General features: G+C 58.4%; 3 protein-coding genes across 13 annotated transcripts in view; 2 read left to right on the top strand and 1 right to left on the bottom strand.

Annotated features, from left to right (window-relative positions):
• LOC141936392 (uncharacterized) overlaps positions 1-2,409 on the top strand; it is a 6,773-nt gene extending 4,364 nt beyond the window's left edge. The window contains exon 7 of the mRNA XM_074853301.1: positions 941-2,409. Coding sequence (XP_074709402.1) covers positions 941-1,165 — 225 coding nt within the window. The 3' untranslated portion in view covers positions 1,166-2,409. The remainder of the gene's footprint in view (positions 1-940) is intronic.
• Positions 1-24,989, top strand: part of LOC141936204 (uncharacterized) — a 26,284-nt gene extending 1,295 nt beyond the window's left edge. For 3 of the 9 annotated variants that reach the window (XM_074853014.1, XM_074853015.1, XM_074853011.1), the window contains exons 2-5: positions 8,265-8,369; positions 10,289-10,412; positions 14,959-15,051; positions 16,545-17,714. In XM_074853014.1, coding sequence (XP_074709115.1) covers positions 8,295-8,369; positions 10,289-10,412; positions 14,959-15,051; positions 16,545-17,302 — 1,050 coding nt within the window. In that variant the 5' untranslated portion in view covers positions 8,265-8,294 and the 3' untranslated portion in view covers positions 17,303-17,714. Of the gene's footprint in view, positions 1-5,107; positions 5,726-8,264; positions 8,370-10,288; positions 10,413-13,190; positions 13,762-14,958; positions 15,052-16,124; positions 16,240-16,544; positions 17,715-23,867; positions 24,030-24,522 lie in introns of those variants that run through there. The other 6 variants (XM_074853013.1, XM_074853017.1, XM_074853019.1 and 3 more) reach the window with 6 other exon arrangements.
• HJV (hemojuvelin BMP co-receptor) lies at positions 3,106-9,605 on the bottom strand. 3 transcript variants are annotated; one of them, XR_012626697.1, is made up of 5 exons: positions 9,310-9,605; positions 7,284-7,448; positions 5,766-6,268; positions 3,631-5,241; positions 3,106-3,473 (listed from the first exon to the last, which is right to left on the bottom strand). XR_012626697.1 is itself a non-coding variant. In XM_074853005.1 (4 exons), exons 2-4 carry the CDS (start codon positions 7,378-7,380, stop codon positions 4,621-4,623), a joined length of 1,221 nt encoding a protein of 406 aa, XP_074709106.1. In that variant the 5' UTR covers positions 7,381-7,448; positions 9,310-9,605; the 3' UTR covers positions 3,106-4,620. The 3 variants fall into 3 exon arrangements, 2 of the variants coding, with proteins under 2 accessions (XP_074709106.1, XP_074709107.1); XM_074853005.1 differs by having other exon boundaries at positions 3,106-5,241; XM_074853006.1 differs by lacking the exon at positions 9,310-9,605 and having other exon boundaries at positions 3,106-5,241; positions 7,284-8,168.

Genomic DNA, 24,989 nt, shown 5'->3' with positions numbered 1-24,989 from the left:
CTCCGTTGGCCAAGCCTTCCTCTTCTAAAAGAGCTTCTTCCAGCTCATCTCTTTGCCAAGCCAACCCGCCAGGTCCTCTGTGGTGTCCGCTGGGTTTTAAATATGTTGTTATGAAGGGAGGAAAAAGTATCATAAAGCAAAACATTTCCTGCTTCATCCATTTGTCCCTTGAAAGGCCCCGGCAGGTTCTGCAGATTGTGGACACAAAGAAATAAGGGAGTTTTCTTACTTTTCAGCAGCCAAAGCTCCTCTGAGGCCGTGTTTGAGGCGGTGCCTGGGAGCAAGGGGATCCTCACGGAGATGCTCACCCCCAAGGAGCTCCCTAATTTAGAGAACGAGATTGGGTGGCTAAAATTGGGGGGGGGGACGACACACGACACACACAATCCCCTCCCGGAGCTCCTTCGCCCTCACTGATCTCCCGGGCAACGAGGCCAAAACGCTGGAACCTTGAGGGGAGCGTTTGGGGGTGGCTGGGGTGAAGGGTGGGCATCGCCCGGGCCGCCCCACCAAAGCCCTTCCCATATTTTGGGCTCTGTGGACATCTAGAGGCCTCGCCGGGAATGACACGGGAGGGATTTTCCTCCCCCAACCCCTGCGGGCTGGTCGGTTGGATTCCACTGACGACAGGTTCATGCTCCTGGTGTATCATTACCGGTGCATTGGCCTGCCCAGCCCCGGGTACAAAGTTTAAGAGGAGGCAAGTGAAGCCGCGTTTAAATGCGGCCGCTGCGAGGCAGTTCCTCGTGTTTTGAGCGTGTGTATTTGTAATCTTTATGTTAATCTTTACGTATTTAGGAGAAGAAGGAATGGCTGTGAGAAACCCGCGGCGCGTGCCGGTGCGTGAGGACACGGGGAGGTTGGTCCTCCAGAGATCCGGCTTCTGTGCCTCTGCTGCCCCAATGCCGCCGGCAATATTTCTTTCTTTCTGTGATTTGAGGTTATTTTTCATGCCAAACGAGGGAGGAAGCGTTCCACACCGAGACGTGCCCGTTTCAGCCACTGTCCCCGTTCCTGTTCCTGGCCGGTGACGCTGCTCGAGGCGTTGGCCGTTACAAACACGAGGAAGCCGAATCGAACCCTGAACTTGGTGGGGGAAGTTCTCGCCTTTGGCCTTCACACCTCGCTGACAAAACCTGCCAGCGTTTGGCAGGGAACGTGCTGAGAAAAGCCACACACGTTCGGGTGGTTTTTAAACCATTTTGAAGACCTGCCCCTGGTCTGGAGAGCTCTGGTTTGCAGGTTAGAGGTTTGGCAGCTCCAGCGTACGCGGCTCCGTGCCCTCCCCGCCGCACCGGCAGCCGGCAAACCCGGCCACCTCTGGTGACCAGGCTGGTTTCTGGCACACGGAGCAGCAGCTGCTAATGAAGATTCAGGTTTGGCTACCACACCTCGTGCCCCGAGGCCTTGGCAAGTTCTCTGACTACTAGAAATCAGAGTGAGAGGGGATGTAAGAGGAGCAGATTGTCCCAGACTTCTCACGTCTTCCTGCGAGACCCGGTGCCGGCTGCTGTTGACAACCACCTACCAGGACAAGCAAAGCCCAGGACTGGGAATTCCCTTGCTCCAAGCGCCCAAGTTGGGCATCTGGATTCAAAATGGCCCAAAATGGGCTCGATTTTGAAAATGCTGGCCGGTGTTGCCGCTGTCTTTTTTAGCAGGTGACACACGCTAGGAAATTTAAGGGCTCGCTCCAAAGTCGACTGACGTCAATGGAAATACTCTTGTTGACATCAGTGGGGCTTGGATCCACGCCTACGTTCCACTTCTTTATTTCAGACTGCAATCTGTCAGGGGTGGAAAGGTCTCTCTTCTACTTGCAGACTTTAGCACGTCTTTGAAAGGTCTTGCTTCCTCTGCAATCGTTAAGCTGAGGATGCAGAGCGCAGAACAATGATGAGAACGGGCACAAACCCATTCAACGCTGTGCACGTTCCCTCGGCGTTGCTGGACCCCAGCCAGGCTGCAGCTCAGGTTTAGGCATCTAAGAGGGGGGGGGTGGCCTTGGCTGTGACGCGCTGTGACTCCCCAGTACCCGCTGCAACCAGAATGACACCTCCATGAGCTGCTCAGGATGGTCCAGCTCACCTTTCCCAGAGAGCACTGGCCAAAGGCCTCTCCTCGGGGATGGCGCTCTCAGTCAGGTGGTTTAATTTTGGTTAGTCCTGCGAGGAGCAGGGAGTTGGACTCGATGGTCCATTGGGTCCCTTCCAACTTGAGATATTTTGTGATTTTCACGGGCTTTGGGGTTTGCCAGGTGGATGATGTGTGAGGGGTCTTGACTCCACCTTTCACAGGCAGACCCAGGAAACTCCGCTCTTCTTTCCAATGAGAGCAAAGCCCTCGGAGCCCAATTCATTGTCTCCATCCTGGGTGGGACGTTTGTGAGCAGGTTGGGAAGAGTGAAAACAGCCCCCTGCAAAGCTCCAGCTTAGCCCTGGCCACACACCTCGGTGGGGCTGGAGCTAACGCAATGCTACGAGACACGTGGTGGGCCAGGCTCCGCTGCGCCGCTTCCCTGCCATGCCCGTGCGCCCCACCTCCCCACCTCCCCACCTTCGCGTTGCTGGTGGGCCCTGGGGGCTCTTCCGTTCTCATTTTATGACTGTGGAGGTGCCACGAAGCTGGGGGGTGAGTGTGGCCCCCACTGACCTCCAAGGGTCATCAGCCAGCGAGATCCTCATCTCAAGCCCCCCCTTTCCCCACGGCGTTCTTGTTGATTGGCTCCGTTGGCCCAAATCTAAAGGATAATTATATTTTGCATCGCTAAATCTGACGGCGCTGCTGTGTGGCACCCTGGAGGTGGCTACCTGGATCAGGTGAATCCTGTTTCTGGGAGGAGCTCCAGCACTCTCAGCCCCGCAGCCTCCTCAGGGCTCCTGAGGGTTTTATCCCTGGGGGGAACGTTGCTACCGCGGGGACCTGCAGCCTCCCGCGACGCGGTGGAGCGCGGCAGCGGGGCCGGCTGGCTCCTGCTCAGTCAGTGCGTGTATATATAGACCACAAAGTGCCCCAGAGTAAAAGGAGCCGTGGGTGGAAGGCGAGATATTATTATCTTCACCTGCTGCTGCCGACCAAAGAAATAAAGAGACAGATGACAGGAAATGAGGACTTCAAAAATAGACACCTTTAATGTCAAAACCTCCAGGGATTAGCGAGAGCACCGTACAAGAAACAGAGAAACTCTCACGCTAGTCACCATGGGCTTTGAGTGCAGTGTCGGAGGAGGAAGTGTGCTGAGACATCTGAGAAACCTTTCTGTGTTCACTCTTTGTGCCCTTGGCAGAAGAACCAGAGGATAAAAAAAAAAACCAACCCAAAACTGACCAAAGAAACTGCGGAAATACTGAAACATGAGTTGTAAAACCTCCCCTTACGGCTCGACAGATCCTCCGTACCTGGATGATCTGTAATTCTTTCCCCCCGTGTCTGCCAGCTCCATTCTGCCTCCACAGGGCTTTGCCAGGCTCTTCCTATGGGACAGGAATGGCAAAGTTTTTAATGTGAGCCCTCTTTATTAAAAAAACCAAACAAACCTCTTTGCATAAGGAAAATATTTCTTAGCATATAGAACTCTAGCTGCTTTCCTTAAAACCTCTTAAATATATTAAACATCTCACGTGGCCTCACCTCTGTATTTATGTACAGCTGCTAGCAGCTCCCCTCCTCATCGATAGAGTCGTACGGCTTCTTGCCAGCTCCACGTTTTCATTATTAATTCTCTTTTGCAAGTGAAACACACAGTCTGGGCTGCGTTTGAACGGGGTTGTGACAGGGACAGAGAAAGTTGGGCCCAAGGGAGAGGAATCCAAGGGGTATTTTTCCTCACTGAAACTCAACGCTGGTCCAAAGTCCAGAACTGGCTATACTGAGTCCTAGACATGTGCCAAGACAACAAGGAAAAATAGCAACAGTAGCTTGAAATGTCAGAGACCTGACGCTCTGCAGCTCCCAGCGCTGGAAATTAGCACGTTACTAATCCAGAGAGAGGAGAATACAGTACGAGGTGGTTGATTTCTAGCTCAGAAAGCTCAAATCTTGGTCACGACTCTCCGACAACCAGCCTAGTGCCTTGCTCGTCTCTTGCGTGACTTGGGGAGCAGCTGGGCCAAGGGGCCCCAAATCCACCAAGCAACAGTTTTGGACTGCGAAAACCCGGGGTCTGGGCTTTGAGCCCAATATTTCTGAATCTGTAAGGTTCCTGAGTAAAAGTCTGCTGTAGTAATGCTGGAAGAAAGGTGTAAAGCCAGTTTATGGAAAGGCTTTGAGGGGCAGAGAGGTTTTCTAAGCGTGTCTTCACCCCGTGTGTTTCTTTTTCTTTGGTACGGATGCAATGTCCTCGTCTTTAGAAAAAAGAAATGCACTGGAATCCAACAGAAAAAACTGTGATCTGCCTTCAGGAGAGGAACCAGGTGCGAGAACCGTGGATGCAAACAGCGTCTGACCATCGTTCATCTCCCGCGCTCCCCTCCCCAGAGGTCTGGGCCTCCGATTCCTTATTGCTGCAGCGACACTTGATCCTCGGTAAGGCCCCGCTCCTGAGCTGCCAGGCACGGGCCTTGAGTCAGCAGCTCTCTCAGGTTACCCCTCTGCACCGGCTGGATGCGATGCCAGCGAGAGTTAAAAGTGCAACAAAACAGCCCAAAGACCAGAGGTGAGGAGGAGGAGGAGGAAGGAAGAAGAGACGCGCGGGCAGCCTGCCCCAGCCTGGAAGATGTGGAGTTTCTCGGCGTTGGGAAGGAAGACCCTGGCGTCCTCCAAGGCCCCGTGAGCCGCCATGGTGAAGTTGGCATCCCCGGAGGTCACCACGTCGAAGACGCACGACTGGAAGTAGACGTCCTCCACGGGCAGCATCTCCTTGCAGAGCGCCCGGGCCGTCTCGGCCGCCTCGCGGGCGCGGCAGCACTCGCTGCGGGAGATGCGCTGGCTGCGGGGGCAACCTCCCACGCAGAGCTGCAGGTCTTGCTCCTCTGTGAAGGCTCGCGCCACCTCCTCGGCTGCCCGGATGGAGAAGGAGAGCTGGCGGCCGGCCTGTCGCACGGCGATGGTGGTGCCGATGTACTCCGCGCGGATCTCCACGTGCCGCCCGGGGCTGCGCTCCCGGATGGCCAAGCTGCTCCCGCCCGGCCTCTCGCCCCCGTTCACCGAGCCGTCCTCGAAGGCTGCCGGGAGGTTGTCTATCTCAGCCTGGTAGACCTTCTGGTCGATGCATTCCTTCATGTTCTTGAAGATGATGGTGAGCTGCGGAGAGGAGATCGGAAGGGGTTTGATCTCACTTGCCGGGCGTCAGAGCCGTGGCCGGGTCCCCACCCCAGGCGCTGGCTATCGAGGGGAGGGCAAAGCAGCTCGCACACGTCCGCCTCACCGATGCACCCCCTCTTCCCCCAAACCGCCTCTCCCACGCTGCTGCAGCCCTTTGGGGAGAGCAGTGATGTTTCCTTCTTCCCTTCCTTTGTCTCCTTCTTTTTTTAAGACCATTTAAACCACTGAAAACTGCAACGGAGCCAAGCCCGGATGGAGTGTGTGGAGGTAACCCCAGACCAGGCAGTAACCCATCCCCAGGCAGCAACGGGAGCGTTTTCAGGCCCCTCGAGGACCTTCATCCCACTCGTTCCTGCAGACCTTCATTCCTGCTCCCACCTGGGTTCAGCTGAAGCCATCGCTGCCCTCCCCAGCAGTTTCAGGGAAGGCGGGGAGCACCCTGAGCCATCGCTGCAGCCCGGAGGTGAGCGGATTTGCTGCCAAGCCCCGTGCGCGAGCGTTACCTTGCTGGTGACCGTAGCGTTGGAGCCCTTCGCCACCGGAGAGCTGGTTGCTTGCACAAACAAGTAGTCATTGTCCAAGAGAGGCCAGGAGCCCTCCACTCGGCAAGTGTGGAAGTCATCGTGGAAAGTGCGGATATGGGGGTCCCCGAAAGCCGCGCAGTGCTGGTAGCTGGGGGGTTGGCCGTGCTTGTAGAGAAAACTCTTCTCATAGTTGCAGATATCGAGAGACTCGAAGCCCTGATGGTTGGGGGCCGGGGGCCGGGGTCGGGGCGGCGATGTGGGCCCCTCCTTGGAGCAGTTGTTCTGGATCATGAGGTCCTCGATGCCGTGGACGGCGGAGTGGTAGGCCAGGTCGCCGCGGCAGGTGCGAGCCGTCTTGCGGGTGCAGTGGGAGTAGGAGCGGAGGGCGTTGCAGTACGCCGCGTTCCTGTTGGAGCCGCGCAGGTTGAGGGTGGCGGCCACGTACTCCGAGTTGCAGCGCAGGATCTTGCACTGAGAAGAAACTGGGAGAGACGGGGCGGCTCGGAGCATCCCGCTAGAGCTGTGGGAGTGGGGAGGGGCAGCCCCTTCCCCTCCCACCACCTCCCGCCGTCTGGCCCGTCCGCATCTCACGATGGGGATGCTTTCTGGAAGCGCTTCTCTCCCCGTTTTAACGAACTCAGTGGCCAGTTTAAATGACCTGAGGGGAATGAACCCAGGGTTGCCCGCTGCCGAAACAGCACAGAGGGCGGACGCGGGGCTCAAGGGGTGTCCTGAAACAACTGGGATGTGAGATGGTACCTGGGGTGCGAGCGCGGCCCAGAGCCAGGGCAGCAGTTGTGACTGTGGCCCTGGGACGTGGCTCAGACAGAGATTCTTCGCCCCAAGGCTTGCCAGGGGACAAACGGGAATTTCTGAGCTGGGAAACCCCTTCTTCCCATTTCAACCTTGGCTGGGCCGTGCGGCTGCTCTTTCGCAAGAAGCTCGACTGCCCCAGGGACATCCTGCCCCTCAAACGTGATTTCGCCGTGCTGCAGAAGGCCACGTGCCGCCGCTCCCGGAGAGCTAACGAACTCGCCGTGGCAGGGATCGCTTAGCTCGTTAAGCAGAGGGGTTAGGAGGGATGGCTGCCCTCGCGGGAGGGCAGGGCAAGGCGCTGGGATGTGAATTTGGGGTTTGCAGGCTGCGGGTCTGAGCCCTCCTGGTAGTGCCTGGGGTGCACGAAGGGCAGCGAGGGCCCAAGCCTTTCGCTGGGCTTCGCCGGTGCCCTGTCTTATCTTGGGAGCTCACGGAGCTCTGAAGGGCTCTCCCAGGGCAGGGGCTGCGCTGGCAGGGGCTAGTGATGCTGGTGGCCACGCTGCCTGCCCTCCCTGCTGCCTGTGGTGGGCTCTGCTACTGCCCGAGCCTCACGGCAGCAAGGGGAGGATCATCCGCTTGCTGTGGTCCCCTCCCAGGAGCTCTGTACCCTCCCCGCAGCTCCCACGGGTGCCCTTGCCAGGGATGGGGCTCTGGCACGGCTCTGCCCACGCGGTTCCTTACCATGCCTGCAGAAGAGGAGGAGGAAGAGAGCTCGGAGGAGGAAGAAGCCAGGGTTTTCCAGCTGCCCCGGGCTCTTACTGCGGGCAGGTTTCCCCATTCCAATCCATGCAGAGCCTGGGGGGTTGCTCACCCCTTGGCTTGTCTCCGCTTCATTCAGCAGGTCCCCTGGAAGGAAAGCAGAGGTGGGACCTGAGAGGTGCCAGCAAACACCAGCCGCTGCAGGGACGGAGCTGCCAGCAGCCAGGCAGCTGCCAAACCCCGCAGGCCTGGGCTGCGCTGCTGCCCCGCGGCGGGAGGCAGCTTTTGAGCAAAATCCTGGAGGGTTTGGGTTTTTTGCAAACTGCTTTCAACCACTGCAGCTCTCATCTTCCACCCCGAGGCAGCTGCGTGTGTCAAAAAAGTTAAAGCTTCCAGCTGCCCGAGGAGGGGATGGGTGAGGGACTTCACGGCAGGGATGCGAGCGGCCGAGGCGTGCGGAGAGCACCCAAACTGTCCTGCGTGTCGGGAGCAGCGTGGGCTGCCTCTGGCCTGCGGCCGTCCCCACCAAAGCGAGGGTTTGGAGCACACTGCCGGGTGATACCAGCCCCCCCGGGTGATACCAGCACCTCCTGCTCCACCAAAAACCTGCGTCCAGGTTCCCTCAAAGCTGGAAAACGTGCTCTCAGCCACATTCCACCTTTCCCCCTCGCTGCGCCTGCGGCTCTGGCTGCTCCCTGGGTGCTGGGGGGCTCGAGCTGGTTGGAGGGGGGGTGCAAGGAGCTGCACACACACCCCCCCCGGGCAGTGGGCTGCGGCGGGGGGGGGGTGCAGCCACGCTAAAAACTGAACTCCCCTTGTGCTTCGTCAGGGCTGGGGATTTGAGTTCTTGGTGGCTTATTTTAACAGCTGGTTGTAGGCACTTGTTAGTCAAATAGCCTTTTGCAAAGGTCCTTTTGAAACTGCTCTATGTGAAATTGCTTTTTTTTTTTCTGTCCCCTTTAGCTTGTGTGAGGTGCCGGTCGCCAGAGGCTGATGCTGGGGGGGATGTGGCTGTGCCTCGTCCCCTGGGCAGCCCAAGGAGTCGATGCTACCGCACTGCGATTGCGAGTAAGTGTAAGCTGCCACCGGGGGGGGGCAGAGAAGAGTCTGAATTCTCATCTTTTTCTCAAAAAAGGAGAAATCACAGTCCTACCAACCCTGTCTAGCACCTTTCAGCTCCCTTTGCCGTGGCTGCGGCCGTCAAACAACCACCATCGGTTGTACTGGCTGGCACGGTGGCGTAGCCAAGTGCTGGCGGCCCCCCCGCCAGCTGGATTAATGGCTAACGGGGCAGATGTCCGGGGTGGAAACGTGCTTCGGCCCCGCTGGCGATGCTCTGGCTGCCAGCCGCTCTTGGCAGCCAGGACGAGCTGAGCCGACCGTGCTGGAAGGGGGGAAAAGTGGTCCCTGCAGCCCTGGGGGGTGGGGGGACACGAGTCCCAGAACTGGGAATTTGGTGTGTACTGGTGAGCCAGGTACAGGCAGACCACGTGCTCCGATCCTCCTCCGACGCCCGGGACTTGCTGTCACATCCCCCCCTACCTGTTCTTCCCCTGTTTGACCAGGTTGAGCCTCTTTCTTGGGGCTCACGGGAGCTGGTGACCCCTCAGCACTACCAAGTCCCCCGGCGGTGGTGGTGACGCGGAGGGGACCTGTCCCTGGCGCAACGCTTGGTGGATAAACAGCTGGTTAATGTGTGGCAGAGCCCGGTGGCTCCGGCCGGGGCAGGGAGAGGCCCTGCCATGGGTCCTGCAGGCAGCAGGAATTTTTTTGGGGTGTCCTGACCCCGCTGGGGTTGGGAGAGGTGGGAGCAGCCGTTGGAGACGCTCCACGAGCCTGAGGTGATGGGGAGGGGGCTGGCGTCTGGCTGTGCAGTCGGGGTGCTTGGGGCACCCCGGTTCTCCCTCTGTTTGGGGCCACCTACACGTGGGACCGGACCCTGGGGCGCCCCTGGGTGCCAGCACCCAAGTCCTGCTCCTTGGATCCTCGTCCCTGCAGCCCCACTCACCTGCATTGGCCTCCTCCTCCGGAGACGAGCTGGCTCCCGGTGCAGGGAGCTTCTTCCCGGGCGGACAGAGGGGCTGGCGTGTCCTTGTCACCCAGCTCTACCCCAGGTGACAGCCAGAGAGATCCACGGGCTGGCAGCCGGGAAAACGCCACCCTCAGTCCTGGGCACCTCCATGGCCTCGCAGCTGGATAAACTCCAGGGTGCTGGTGCGGAAAGCCCGGCCGGGGGCGCGGGGAGCAGACCCCACCGCAGGGCACCGCGGTCCCTGCTCTTCCTCCCCGGCTACCTTTGCTCCGTCCTCTTCCCCCCGCGGGGCAGAGGATGGGTGTTGAAATAGATCCGCCTAAATTTAGACAGGCTAAAACCCAGCCAAGAACAACAAGCGGAGGGGGCAGAGGGAGACGGTGTGCGGCAAGGGAGGGGGGCAGAGGAGCCCGGGGGGGGAAGGTGGGAGCCCCCAGACCCCCTGGGGCTGGGTGATGCTACACGGTGACGTGGGGTCGTGTCACTCGTGGGGCTGCGGGAGCTCGTTTCCTTGGAGCTACCTGGTTTTCCTTCCCTGGGGGATATCGCGACCCCCTGCCTGCACCCCTGCGGAGTGAGTCCCCGTGGAAAAACGCTTTTTCACAGGAACCCTTTTTCAGCTGTATTTCTCGTTGCTTCTCCCGGGGCACAGCCAAGTGCTGAACGCAAACAGGGCACGGGCCAAAGGTGGCCGGTGACCCACGGGGTCGATGAGCCACGCCGCTGGCTTCCCGACAGCCCACCTGCGAGGGCGCAGAGAGCGGCTGCACTAACCCCTGTCCCTGCAGGGAGGAGAAATGGTGGGGAAATGTCCAGGTCAGGCTTTTCCAGCCCGTTTAGGACCCCTGGCAGTTATGGCAGGTCCCCCAGTGCTCCCAGCACCCACAAACCCCTTTGGGAACCCAGCCAGAAAAAAACCTCCTGCCTCCTAAACCAAATTCCTCCTGTTTTCCAGGTCTTGCTCTTCACGGCGGGGAGCGAAGCCTCGCAGACCCCCAGCGCCCTCGACGCCTTCGCGCCGGGAGCCTCGTGCCAGCCTCAGCCCAGGAGAGCAGCCGGGCTTAACCAAACCCCCCCAGGTACCGCCATGCCCCTCCGGGGGGAATCGCTCCCCGTTTCTGCAGCACATCTCGAGAGCACTTTGGGTTGTTTAGGGATGAAAAGGGTTTCCCCCTCTGCCCCTCTCCTCTCCTGCTGCGTGAGCCGAGCAGCCAGCGCTGGGGGTGGGCGTCGTGGCAGCTTCTAAACTGCTCTTCACCCAGGGAATTGGGGAGAAAAGGAGGAATCATGGCTGCTTATCGCAGAACAAGCTTAAATCTACAGCCAGACTTCTGTTTGAAGTGTAACAGTACATCTTCCTTGAGGGCAATGGGTAGAAGAAAGGAAAACAAGGAATAAATACCAGCCTGGGTTCAAATCCCAGCTGGGATTTACATCAGCAGCCACCAGAGCAGGAAGGTTTTAGATGCCCAGGTTTGTTTTTTTTTTCTCTCGGGGTGCATGAAGGCTTTGCAGATCTTCTCCATGCCCAGTATTTATGCGCTGGGTCTCTGTTACCTGGTAACGAGGGATAACCAGGGAGTGGAAAAAATGTTGTTTAAAAAAATAAGAGCCATATCCTAGTGTAGCTTCCCAAGGTCCGCCCTGGCCGTGGCTCGGGCGCCTGGTATCCTCCCCATCTGCTGCCGTAGGCTTCCCCGCAGCGAGCCCCCGGCACGGGGAGGCGCAGACACCCACCGAGGGAATCGGTTACACGCGGGGCGGGAGCAGGGGCGGGCAGGTGGGAATTTTTCTGGAACAGCAGACGGTACCATCTGGGCTCGGCGCGAGCGGAGGCCTCTCGGCATCCCACCCACCTGCTTCGTTTGGACAGGGGAGAGGAAAATTGGAAGAGAGAAAATCCAAACCGGGTTAGCCAGGTCGCTGCAACCCAGAGGCCGGGTTGTGGGACCCTCCTCGCAGCCCCGGGACTCAGCGTTGTGGGTGCACGTCCCTGGCGACGTGCCGGCTCCTGGCCGTGCCGTGAAACGGAGCCATCGATTGCTTTAACGCCGTCAGAGCGCAGCAGCTCTCCGAGCTGGGGGCTGCCGGCATATGTTGGGCTGAGGAGGCTGGGAATTTCTCCCGAGCTGGCAGAGAGTCACGGTACCAAGACAAAAGCATCTGTGATCAAACTGCTTCCGAAAGCCAACTCCCCCCCCTTCCCACCAGCAAAATCAGCTGGAGGTTTAGGAAGGCACAAAGCGCTGGATCCCGCCAGCTGGGTCACCGAATCCTGCCACCGAGGGGGCTGCAGAGCAGCTGGCTGCCCCCAGACCCTCCTGCCCCACAAGACGAGGTTTTCCCAAGCTCTGCGATGCCTCGGCAGCGGGGAAAGGGATTTGGGGGTAAAAGCAGGTAACGTGCAGCACTGCCTGTGAGCGTCACCCACGCGGATGGTCAGCTGGAGCAGTGTCATCCCTCCAAAGGTTGGGACGGCGCGGTCGCGGCTCAGCCCCAGCCCCCATCTAACCCCAGCACTAACGCCGTGAGTCTGGCAAGGGTTTTGGTTTAACCCGAGTGTTTTGGAGATTTAATTTGCTGAGGGAGACCAGCCCCAGCTTGGCTCTGAGCTGACATCGGCCCTGTCTGCAAATCCACTGCTACCAGGAGTCCCGCTCCCAGCCCGGCCGTGTCTGCACCCAAAATGGCCTCTGTGGATGGGGAAATTCGGCAAAATATTGTCTAAAGAGGCGTCAGGTCTCTGAGGAGCCTCTGTCAGAGCTGTGGGCACGAGCAAACCCTCCTGCCACCCACCAGCATTGTGAGGTGAGCGCAGCACGTCCGCGCCGCTCCTGAGCGCGGCTTAGTTAAGCCACCATCTGGAGAGCATCCCTGGGCGAGCGGGATCAGCCGGCATCAGCCAAACTCCCGAGGTTGGCGACGGGGGATGAGCCATCCCCGCACTGCCCGGCGCACGGCACGGCCGCCAGCATCCCCGGGAGCCGCAGCGGAGAGCCGCAGCGTTGGGCTCGGGGTCGGGAGCGGGGCCTGGGGAAGGCGGGAGCTGCTGGGGAGCTGGAAGAGGCTCTCGCTCCTCGCCAGGTACCGACACAGCAGCGGACGGGCCGCTCGCACGGTGCCTGCTCAGTCCCGGAGCATCCACCCTTCTTCCCACGCCGTGCTTGGCATAAACCCCCCGTCCCTCCCTCCCTCCCCAAACCTCTGCCCAGGATCCCAGAGTTCCACTTACCCCGGCAAACGCTGCTCTGACCGGCCACAGGACGGGCCACCAAATGTCCCCAGCCCCTCAGGACGTGAATCCCGGTACCCGGCGAGGGTTTGGCAGGAGCGAGGAGGGAATCACGGCTGTTAACGCCCCGGGCTCGGTGCGGAGGGAGCAGAAAACAGCTGAACTTTACGACAGCCCGATCCGTCACCGCAAGCTGGAGGAGAGGGGGCTAAGTCGACGCTTTAAAAATAGCCAGTAGTATTTTTGATCCCGAAAGCTGGATTCCAGTGGGGAGGGGAAGGGAAAAAAAGGGAGGGAGAGCCAAAGGCTTCCCAACTGCGCACTTCAAATCTGTGGGCGAGGTGGACACGGGGTCCCGGCCGGACCGCTCGGAGCTACTGATCTCGGGGAGGGGGTTTTCTCCAGGCTCTGGGATAAACGGGCAGGTTGGGAATGCGAAGAGCTGCTGGAAATTGGAGGCAGGTTCCTCTTCCAGCAGCACCTGCCTCCTCGAGCACCCAGCACCCGGCCTGGGCACCTTCCCCTGCCACAGCGGAGCTGGGAGCGAGGGGCCTGGGCAACCAGGAGGGGGAGGGAAAAACCGATGAAGATGCAAGTCTGGGGTCAAGTTAAACCCTTCCTCCAGGTTTCTCCAGCCCAGAGCTTTCCCTCTCCCCTGCTTGGGGAGCTCAGGAGGTCCCCAGAGAAGGACAGATGCTGGGAGGACCAGAAATCTCGGTGCTATGTGTGGAGAGGGAAGATCTCGAGAAGGTTGGGGAAGAATCTGCATCCTTCAACCGCCCTGCTGGGAGGTGTGACCCTGCACCCGCGGGTCCCTCCAGCCGCGGGACGGCACCTCCAGCCATCCCGCTCCCCTGCCCTCGCCTGGACGCCGCTCCGAGATGCTCCCGAGATGCCGACGTGCGGATAAATCACCGGCCCCGAGCACCTGCTCCGGGCCTGGGCAGCTGCGGGGCAGAGAAGCTAAAAAAAGATGGAAGCAGATGGGAGCCGGACGCAGGCGGAGGGACCGGGAGGTGTCCCCTGCCCTGTTTGGTCACCGCTGACCCCCCGGGTGCCGGTGGCAGCGCCCGGCGCACGCAGCTGGGCCGCTGGAGCTCCCCGTGCCTCAGTTTCCCCATCAGCTAAAATCCAGCGTCCTGCTGGCCACGTACCGCGGGGGGGGGAGAGAAGGGTCTGGGCTCTGCGGGGGTGTCGCTGGGTGCGTACGGACCCTCCGGGCACCGGTGGGAGCCCCCCGCGCCCCCCCCCCCCAGTCCCACCGGGTGCAGGATGAGGCCTGAAGCTGCCGGGGGGGTGTGTGTGTGTGTGTGTGTGGATTTGGGGATGCGGGGACAGCAGGCGAGGGGGGGACACGGCACCGCAAGGTGGCAGCAGCACTTTGCGAGTGGCAGCGGGGTTTGCGGGGAAGCGGGGGGGCTGCCAGCCCCGGCCGGGGAGCGGGACCCCCGGGCAGGGCCGTCCCTGCCTGCCCCGCTGCCCGCCTGCCTGCAAGGAGGGGAGGAAGGGCAGCCCGGGGCTCGCAGGAGGGAGAGGTCCCTGCTCAGTGTCACAGCGGCTCGGGGACCAGCGGCTTTGGTGTCCCAAAGGCCACCCAAGGCCCCTGGGTTTCCACTCTGTGCCTCAGTTTCCCCACTCCTGCTTTCAGCCGAGGCCGAGCTCGCTCCAGCACACGCGGCCCAACTAACGGGTAAAACCAGAGCGAGGGGCTGGGAAAAGCCAACTCCTGGTGTCCCTCGGGCCTGTCCCACCCTCCCCAAATCCTGGGGCACGCACGCTGCCCCCGGGCTCCCCCCAGCCCCCTCACCGGCTCCAAACCGGTGGCAAATTTGGGTTTCCTCTGCCCTCAGCCTGGAGGGGAGGCTCTGGCTGGGCTGGATTTAGCAAAGAGCTGGGGAATCGCTTCTGCCCGTCTCCAGGCCTCCAAAATGCTCCGGCGAGGGATTTTAAATGATCTTTTTGTCACCTTTAGCAGAGGTCTGGGGAGAAGAGAAGAGGGGCTGGAGCTGGGGGACCTTCAGGGGATGGTTTTTCCTCGCTCCCGAGCAGGAGAAGGAAATGACCACCCAGCTGAGCTCCCGCCGGTGCCAGCTCAGCCCAAGAATACCTGGAAACGGTTGAGTTCGAAAGGGGAAAAAAACAACCTTCAATTTATGGGCTTGTTTAGGAAGGGAAATAGAGAAATATCCCCCCCAAGACGTGGGGCATCGGAAACCGCAGTAAATCAGCCAGAGACTGTTCAAATTTGGTGTCATTGTGTGGCTGTGACACAGGATCCGAGGGGGCTTCCTCTCCAGGGAGGAATTGTGGGGGGGTTGGCTGGGAAGGGAGGAAGAAATCGGGGGGTTCCCAGTGCCCCCCACTGACCTGTTGAACTTCACTTTGCAAACCAGGTTCCAGCCAAGGCGACCGAAACCCTGGGCCAGGCTCAGCGATCCGGCGCGGCGACGCTCCCGCAGCCTTTGCCTCCTCCTCTCCCCTCCCAGGTAACGTGGGGACGGGAGAAGAGCCCCCGGGGGGGTGAAAACACGTCCCCACACGCATGTACGGCGCGTGTGGTCCCTGTGTGGCGTCACCTTTCCCTCGCCGTGATGTTACACAGAAAGATCTGCACGAAAGCGTCGGTGTTTCAGAAACACCCAGCGACGTGCGAAACGCCAGTGTGGAAGCGTGGGCATGGCGTGTGTAAGCGTGGGCATGGCGTGTGTAAGCGTGGGCACGGCGTGTGTAAGCGTGGGCATTGTGTGTGTAAGTGTGGGCATGGCGTGTGTAAGCATGGGCATTGTGTGTGTAAGCGTGGGCATGGCGTGTGTAAGTGTGGGCATGGCGTGTGTAAGCGTGGGCACGGCGTGTGTAAGCATGGGCACGGCGTGTGTAAGCGTGGGCATGGCGTGTGTAAGCGTGGGCATTGAATGTGTAAGCGTGGGCATTGCATGTGTAAGTGTGGGCACGGCATGTGTAAGCGTGGGCACGGCATGTGTAAGCGTGGGCATGGCGTGTGTAAGTGTGGGCATTGTGTGTGTAAGCGTGGGCACGGCATGTGTGAGCGTGGGCATTGCGTGTGTAAGCGTGACCATCGCGTGTTGGTGCTCGGGCTTGTGCAGAGGCGTGCGGGGAGAGGTGCTGCGCCGTCACACCCGCTGCGGGGGGGTGTGCGAGGGCACGTGGGGGTCTCGCTCCCACCAAACCCTCGCACACGGGTCGGACCTCGCAGCCTCGCTCACCCATTTTTCCGAGCGGGGGATTGTCCAAACCAAAGTCCCTGAGGTTTCTGCTCCGCGTTAGCGGATTAAAACCCCCGTCCCTCTCGCAGGCGCGTCTGAAGGGAAAATCTCTCTCGGGGTTGATCCTGCTTCGCCCTCGCAGGGGTTTGCAATTTGCCCTAAAATCAAGGCGGGTGTCTCGGGCAACTTCCTTCGCCACGTCGGAGCTCGCCGGCAGCAAACGGGGCTCCGACTCCGGCCCGTAGCACCGTGAATCCCTGGGGATTAGAGGGTTGGGTTTTGGTGTGGGTTTTGTTGGTTTGGTTTTTTTTTTTTCCTTCCACAATGCCATTCAGGGCCTGGAAAGGCTGTCCCTGTCCCCTCGACCCAGTCGGGCTCCCCAGCACTATGCAAATCCGTCAGTGCTTTTGCAGGCAGCGTTAGGACTCGGATGAGCGGGAGCTCCCGGGGGTAAGACACCGCTGGGGGCTTGCGGGGCTGTTTTAAGTGAGCTAAAACGAGGGAGGGATGGTTAATTAATTTCTGTGATTAACTAAGAGTTTGTCAGTCTTGGTTTTACTCTCCTTGGTTTTTGTAGTCGGCAATTATTTACTTTTAAACAGCGTTTGTTGGGGGGAACGTTTCTTTTTCTCTCTCTGAATATTTCCAGTGAGAAAGTCGTTAATCTCCAGCTGATATTTAGCCTGGGGAGGGAAATGAGTGTGTCCGGCCGCGAGGGAATGAAAAGCTTCAACTGCTGCTGCGTTCGCTGGCAGGTGAACCTGTGCAGCTCACGGCTGCTTCGCTTTCACCGGAGAAATCCTCACGGGATCCTGCCAGGAGCTGCCCCACCTCCAGCAGCAAATTCCCTGCCGACGGCAACTCTCTGTCCCGGCCGGCAGCGGGAAGCGGCTGGAGCATCTTTGTGCTCGCCACGACTTCCCAGCTGCCTCACAAACTTTTAATCCAGCCCCTCGGTGGAAATCCTCAGCCACGATTTACTGGTGTCTCTTATTTTGCCGTTAAGAAATCAAGAGGAGGGAAATTGTGGCAATTTCTTGGTTTGGTGAAAGTGCCCTGGCTGGTTTTCCGGGCACAGGGGTTGGGGGGAGCGTCCCTGCCCGAGGACACGTTTCCTTTGTACTTCCCTAAGGCGGGACAGCGAGGGGCGAAGGTGGAAAAGATCAAATCGACGTGGCCCATCCCTCAGGATCCACCCGGATGGACCTTGGGCTGGTTGGTTATTTTTAATTTAATTGACTTGTCAATCAGTGCCTGCTTGCTGGCCTGCCAGCCCACGGCCTCTCACTTTGGGCAAGGCTGGCGTGTCGGCTGGCAGGCAGCACACATCCACCTCGGCCCTGAAATTAATAATAATAATAATAATAATAATACAATTACTGGCAGGGAAAAGTGCGAGCAGGGAAGAGGTGGGGAGAGCACGACAACCCCTCCGTTTGCATCCGTTGGTCGCCTCTCCCGTGCCTCGTGTTTTGTGTGGCTTTTCCTAACCAGAGTTAAAAAAAATAAATAATAGTGGTTTAAGGATGTTTAAGTCAGCTCTTTAGAGGCTGGAGGAGGCTGTGTTGATCCCCCCACAAAGGAAAACGAGTGAAAGAAAGAAAAAAAAAAAACAAAACAACAAAAGCCGTGTGGCTCTTTGTGAAAGGAATTAAAATGGGTCCTGGAGGCTGCGGGTGTTGGGATGGAAACAGGCGCCGATGGGAACGGGGCCCTCGGGAAGAGGCTTCTCCAAAAAGCAGATTTGCGGATGCCAAAGCAACAGGCTGGGAAGGGAGATGTGCTGGGACGCTGCCGGCCGGAGCTGGGTGCGGGCAGGGATCGGGCAGCAGCCCGGGTCACCCCCATCGCCGCCGCCACGCTCCCAGGGGTGTAAAAGCAGGGGAGGGGGCCAAGGCACGGGACTGGGATCCTGGGCAGAGGGTGCCGGGCAGCGCCGGGGGGTGTAGGGCAGCTCTGGGAAACCGCCTCCGCCTGGCACCGGGCTGCCCTTCCTACGCATCTTCTCACCTGGGTCTTTGCTAGTTTGGGGGAGGAAGTAAGAAAATTCAAGAAAAAACGTGTCAAAGCTGTTACGATGGGAAAGGCCTGGAGCTGGCTTGAGGACACTTTAGTTTTTTCCTCCGAGACACTCCAGGCAAATCCCAGAGGTGATCCCGCAGCCACGCGGGCAAACGGGACCCTCTGTGTCCCGGGGGGTTCATCCTCTGCTGGGATCGCGGCCTCGGCACGTGCCGGGGGCTCCCCGGCCACGCGGCGTCACCGAAGGAGCCACCCCAGATTTACACCGTTCAACGAAGCTTTTTTGGCCAGCGTTAGCCCTCTGCCTTTTTCAAAGGAGACCAAGGCAGAGCGGGGGGACGAGCCCCTGCCCGCCAGCGCGCTGCTTCGCCACCGAGCCCCGCGTTCGCCGCGGCGCGTTGGGAAACCAGTTTGGAAAACATCCCCCCCGTTGCACCGCCGCTTGTTTTCCCGTTCCCCCCTATTGCCAACCTTGAGGTTAGACCCTGTTGGCTTTTCCTTTCTGCGGAGGGGGGAATAAATTAATCAAATAAATTAAATTTATAGAGCTATATAGTGCCCTTAGCCCCGCCGAGGGCTTCCCGACCGCATTCCAACCAGCTTTGCTGCGCAACGGCTGCTCTGAGCCAAGGTACCTCGTGAAAGAAACACCCCCAAATGGGTTGTGCTGGATTGGAATTAATCACCCGCTTGGTTTTGTCTTTGCGAGAGATTTTTAACGCAATCAGGGTCTTCCAGAAAATGGACGATGCGAAAGCGCGGTAAATATATTGTCCGATGACCACAAAACAAATGCTGTCAGGAAAATGGAATGAAGGCTTGAAAAATGGGATTTCGGAAGGAAATATTGAGCTGGCATCAAACCCAGCGTTGTTTGTGCAGAGTGAGGGAGGCGAGTCTTGCTTAGGAGAGTCCGGGGCAGAGGAAAAGTTCCCCGAACCCCTGAAAAGTTTGGACTGGGGCTCACTTTGCTGGCTGGAGCTTTTGCCACTGAAAATATTTGGGAAGTCTTCTTCTAAATGGCAACAAAGAATTGAGTCCCAAATCAGCGTGAAGAGACGCAAAGGGGTTTTGTTTCGGGGTGGACATGGATATACCTTCGTTCTCCTCCAAAATGTATTTTTCATTCCTCTGGGTTTGGTCCTTGCCTATTTGTCCCAGGAAAGGACCCACCTTCCCTGGGAATGCTGCTCCCCAGCTTCCCTCTGTCTCCCCCCTCATCATCTTTGCTCTCTCCAGGGACGATTTCTCCGATCGCATCCCCCTTGCCATTCCCAGGAGCTACTTTACACCCCACAAAGACCCTCTCTCAGCTTCAAATTTTTTTTTTTTTTTTTTTTTCAGAAAAGCCCCTTTTTTTATGTCGCCTTCCCAGAGACCTGAATTAAATCCCGTGTTTAGCAAACGGGGCGGTTGGGCTTGAGCGTTCGATGGCCCCAGCACCGCTCGTAAGGGTGATGCAAACGCTGTGGGCACGGAAGATCCTTATTCCGGAGAGATTGTGGCAAAAAATCCTGCCTTGAAATGTCCTTTACGCTGATTATATCCAGAAGCTTTCTGGGTTTTTCACTTAAATTTATTTGCAGCGATACTGATCCGGGCCTTGCGTAGGGTCCGGGGGAGTTTAAGCAGCAGCTGTAAAAGCCTCAGATTTTCTAATAAATTATAAAATCCTCAGCTATATGCTGCAGGGAAAGTAGATGGCTTTTTAAAGATATTTGAAAATTTAATAAGCACGTTCCTGTGAGGGACGTGGCCGTGGCTGCTCGGTGAGCGGACTGCATCCACTAAACCCCCCCCTCTACCCCCGGCCCCCCACCCCGGCGCGTGGAGGAGACCCTGCGGCCGGTGAATTGACGCCGGATTTGAGCCGGACGAGAGGCCCGAGCGCGGCGGACGAGCTCGCCCCAAACCCGTGGCCTGTTCTGGGCCGGCCGCAGGCTCTCGCTCAAGGGTTTTACCCCGGCGCTGCGCTGATTTGCACCCTGTGTGGCCCTTTACACCGCCCGCGAAGCCAATCGCCGTGGGTTTGCCACCGCTGCGTGTTCCTCAGGTGGCAGCGAGCGCGCACAGCGGACAGTCCGCCAGTGCCGATTCAATACAGAGCTTTCAGCCTCGTTAAAGACATGCTAAATACCCCTGGGCACACAAGGACCTGCCAGGCGCTGGAGAATAGAGCTGGTTTCTGATGGAGAGCATTATCCACCCTCAATTGCTTTTATTTTTTTTAAATCCCGCTTAATAGTATTAATCTGCAAGTATCTTTTCTGTTCTTTACCAAGATAACCACGCCGCACTGGAGAACTCGTTGCTTTTTTTCCTTCGAGGAATAAGAAAAGTTGCCTCAATATTTGCAGAAAATGCTGTTGACTATTGCAAAGGGGAAAGTTAAAGGCTGGGGGGGGGGGGTGGAGGGAGCTGGGAGCGAGCGGGGGACACGCAGCCTCCAAAACTTGGAGACGGAGAGCTGTAGAGACATAAACCCAGCTCTATTAGTTTGGGGGAAAAAGCTAAGAAAAAAAAAGTCCGAGCCAACCCTCTGTTTACTTTTTTCAGAAATAAGTGGGGAAGCTAAAAGCGATGAGGGGTGATTTAATTTTATTTTTTATTTTAAGGCCTCCCTGTGTTCGCTTCGTTTTTGCTTTGGGCTTGTGCTGGAGCGACACGGAGGAAAAATAAATTCCTCGGGATAAAAGCAGCTCTCCACTGCGGCGTTAGAAGCACAACACGGCATAGATGAGGTTTGTTTAACACTCCTCTGAGCCTTTTAAACCACAAATTAATGAACTTGAGACCGACGCAATATTGACGGTAATCATTCCTTTTTCATTTCCTTCTTCGTTTCCCTGCTCGGTGCTCGCTGGGGCTGACAGGGGCTCCTCGCTCTGCGCCGGCTCAGAGGGGAAAGGTTACGGTCCGGCAAGGTGGGTTTGAAATAATTTCTTATCAACGTGTGTGGAAAAAATGTGTCGGCATCGGCAGGCTCACCCGGGGAGAGCGGGGAAAGGAGCTGCTCATCTGGGGGCTTTTCCAGGGGAAAAAAAAAAAAAAAAAAAAAAGGACTCGCTCCCATTCCTGGGGAGAATTATTGGGTTTAATTCCTTTTTCCCCTTCTCTCTGCTTGTGCGCTTAGAAAAATAAGGGTGAACCAGCAGTCCTGCAGCTCGGGGGCTATTCAGGGTGAGGTGCAAGCTCCAGATAAATATCGCTGTTTTTTTCATCTGTTGTTACCTCAGAATATCTGCCAAGAGCCACGACTTAAAGCTGGTGGCATCCTCTAACTGCCCGCTCGAAGCCGCTGCTCCTCTTTGTAAATTCAGAGTCCGTCCCTCCGAGCCTGAAGAAATGATGAATTCCTGTCCTTGTTTTATAGAAATTTTATAGATTTCCTATAATCAACTTCTCTGGCTTTTGCTAAAGGTTACCTTTTGATTTTTAAACAGAAGGAAGAAATGGATTTAGCCCTTCTGGATTTAAATAAAAGGTGTCAGGACTTCTGGGGCACAAAACAGGAGAATGAGAAGGCGGGTTTGCAGCAGCAATTATCTTAAATTACCTGAATTATCCTCACGTCTCCCACAGGACGAGACACCCGGGGCCACCAAAACCGTGTGGGGAGGGGAGAGAAAACCCAGCGGATGGGAGAGTCGGGGTAAGGGGTCGGTGATGGAGCGTGGGGGGTTATCGAGGCTGGTTTAACGCCGCGCCGGGGCTGCGGTACCCAACGGGGATGGAGTTGTCCCTCCGGCTCCCGGGTCTGGCCGTGGGCAGAGGAAGGTCTCAGCCTCTCCCTGCCTGCGCTGGGGATGCAGCCGGGAGCTGCCGAGGGACAACATTCCCAAAATGCCTCTCAGAATCCCTATTTGTCCCCATCCGGATCGAGTGGGACCACCCTCAGCCTCACCCTTCAGAACGCGCCGCTGCTCGTTATCCCACATCCAAAAACTCTTGAGGACCTTCCTCATCCTCATGGAAAGATTTACAGTTTGCTTCACGCGGGCAGGGCTGGAGCCTTCACTGGCAAAGCAAAATGGGAAATTTCTTGCTTTATGGTCAAATTCCTCCTTTTTCATATAAATACGTATAAATCCTGCAGAGCCAGGACGTTGGGAAACAGGCGCTGCCGTAACTTTTCCTCGTGCAAGCGGGAAAGGCCGGTGGCAGCCGCTCTCGCCGCAGCGTCGGCAGCGGGGGGGGGGATGCTCCCACCCCTGTTTCTGCCAGGGGCTGAAGCTTGCCCTTCTTTTTTTTTTTTTTTTTTTTGGGTGCTGGGGCTTGGAGCAGGCGGGATTTCTCCCCAAAGTGCTCCAGGGAAGCAAGTTAAGAGCTGGAAAACAGGCAGGGAAACTTCTGGCTGGAGAGGGGAATGCTTGGAAAAAAAAAAAAAAATCAGCCCCTGTACCCATCCTGCTCTAACAGGTCCCCCAGAAACGTGGGGGTTAAAACCCTCCCTCTGAATCACGGGGAACCTGCAGCCCCCGCCGGGATCCCGGCTCTTGGGGCCACGCACGATTTTCTGCAGGATCTTTGGGGGGTTCACGGGGAATTTTGCCCGTGTGTGGAGCCGGGGAAACTGAGGCACGGAGCGAGGCGGCGACACCCTCAGCACCAAAGCCCAAGCAGCGCACCTCCAGGCGGGGACACCAAGGACGTGGGGACACCCAGGGACATGGGGACACCCAAGGTCATGGGGACACCCAAGGTCATGGCCTTGACGCCTTCAGAGCACCCCAAACCAGCCCCATCACCCCGGGGTGGTCTCCATCCACCCTGGGGCCCCCCAGCCCCGCTCGGCCCCACCGACAGCAGCCCCACGGTGGGGACAAGCCGGCCGCGGCCCCCCGGGAGGCCGAGGGGAGCCCCCACGCAGCCGCTGCCGGGCCGAGCCGTGTGAATTAACCAACTTTGTTTTCCACCAAGGCTTTTCCCTTAATAGCCGTCCCCCTCCCCCTCGCTTTTGCCGGCGTTTGAGGAGAAGTGAGGCGTGAGAGATCCTTTGGAATAATGAGGTGTAATTAGCCCTGGCAGCTCTTATCTTCCACCACCCCCCCCCCCCCTTCAATTAGATTGAAATAAAAAAACAGCAAGAAAAGGGGGGGAATAAAAAGGGAAGAAAAGGAAGGTGGGGAGGGAGGGAGGCGAGAAAAAGTTGGACGCCGTGTCTGGCTCCGTCCTTCTGGGCCGGGTTTGGGTCCCCGTGGGTGGGGGGCGCTGGCTCCGTCCCGCTTTGTGTGGCTGCTGTGGGGTGTGGGGGGTTTTTTCTCCGTGCCTCAGTTTCCCCCGGCTCTGCCGGCGGGGTGAAGCGCAGCGGGAGGGGTTGGCCCCCGCAGCGGGGCGAGAGGCGTCGTTCAGGGTGTCGGGGGGGGGAAAGCAGATCCTCGAGCCCCCCTCGAGCCCCCAGCATCCCACCGCCGCCGTCCAGGGGACAGGCAGAAGCTTTTTTTTTTTCCCCGCCAGACACCGGTTTTAATTCCCACGTGCCACATCAGCTTGCTGGTACCCAAGGGAGGTGGGAAAAGCCGCCACGAGCTGGACCTGGGGCTGGATTTTGGGCCTCTCATCCCTCCCAGCTCGTGTCCCCCCCCCCATCCCCGCCGCCTCCCGCTGTCCGTCCGTCCCGCTCCTGCCCCGCTGCCATTCCCGCTCGGCCCTTGATCTTTCGTACCCATGACCCTGATCTTCAGGCTGACAGGCTGATGGATGGGCAGCGCCCCGGTGATTTACGACGTCCTTTAATATTTGGCAAAGCGGCCGAAAGCCCCGGGCAGCCGCCGGAGCTGGGTGGGGGGGAGATGGCCGGGAGATTTGTCAACCTTTGAGCCGGGGAGGTGGGGAGGGAGGAAAGTGCCCTGTCTGTCCGCAGTGATTTATACACAATCGCCGTGATTAAATTGGCCTTAGCTAATGATAACTAACTAGTCAGGGGCTGACCTTTCTCTGACAATGGAAGGGGGCCGGGAGCCACGCTGCTGCGGGGTGTCTAATGGGGATGTTTCTTCAGCCAAGACACCACTTTTTTTTTTAACATCGCTCTGTTTTTTTTTTCCCCCCTTTAGAAATAGTTTCCATCCGGCCCCGCGTACAGAAGACGCAGGACGACACATCCCCCCGCGCCCTGGGGTCTCGCCCCCGCCACACGTCACCTCTCGGGGCTGCGTCGGCGCGGCCACGGCCCGGGAGGGACCCGGTGCCTCGGTGCTGGGACTGGGAGAACCGAAGCAAGTGATGGGTTTTATCTGGGGAGGACTTGAAATATGTTTCCAGTGGGAAATCTCCCCCGTGGCCGAGCCGAACGGGGTGCTGGGGGGCTGCACAGGCGTCCTCGAGCCTGCAGCGGCCTGGTTTTCCAGGGATGCCATGTTGCCTGCCCCTCCCTCCTTCCCCGGATCCCTCCATCCCTCCCTCCCTCCCTCTCTCCATCTCTCTCTTCTCCTCCACCTCTTTCGCCGTTCAGCCCCATCTCCCCCCCCACGCCATGGAGGGGAACAGCCCGGTGTCTCCCTGCCAAGCCACGACGCGGGTATTCGAAATGATTAAAAATGGGATTTTCTGCCTTAAAACACTTTTTGCCTCCTCTGCTTGCCCTAAACAGTCCCCACAACTGACAAAATGAAGGCACTGACCACCTCCAGGCTGAGGTTTCACTGCTCAACTCAGTTTTTTCCCATCAGGACTCCTGATTTTTTTTTTTGTGTGTGTGTCCTGTTTCAGGCGCGTGTGTTGGTATCGCCGCATCCAAAGTTTTCCCCGGCCGGGAAGGACGTCGCTGGCCCAGAGAGACACCGGAGAGACGCTCCAGCGGCCACAGCCGCGGGTAAAAGGGAGTAAAATCCTCCAGGAATAGGGTCGGGGATGGATGTCTCGGTGCGTGCCGCCCCGGCAGCGCCGCGCCGCGCCCCCAGCCGCGTTCGACGTCTTGACACGCGGATAAAAGCCGGGCTGAAGGGACGATTTCACGCAGATTAACCTCGTGCGCTGCGCTGGGGCCGCCGCTGCCCTCGGCACCGGGTCCCCCGTGTATCAAAGGCGGATTACAGAGATATTAACCCCGCCACCGGGTTGATTAGTGGCGGTTGATTTGGGGACGGCCAAGGGCGGGGGGACGCAGGAGCCCGGCCACCCCCTGGGAACCCGGAGCATCACCAGAGAGGCGTGAATTAAAATTTTTGGGATAGGAC

This window comes from Strix uralensis, chromosome 32, assembly GCF_047716275.1.
Source record: "Strix uralensis isolate ZFMK-TIS-50842 chromosome 32, bStrUra1, whole genome shotgun sequence".
NCBI classification, from domain to species: domain Eukaryota; kingdom Metazoa; phylum Chordata; class Aves; order Strigiformes; family Strigidae; genus Strix; species Strix uralensis.
The sequence above is the reverse complement of the archived record's forward strand: the minus strand, read 5'-3'. Positions and strand labels throughout refer to the sequence as shown.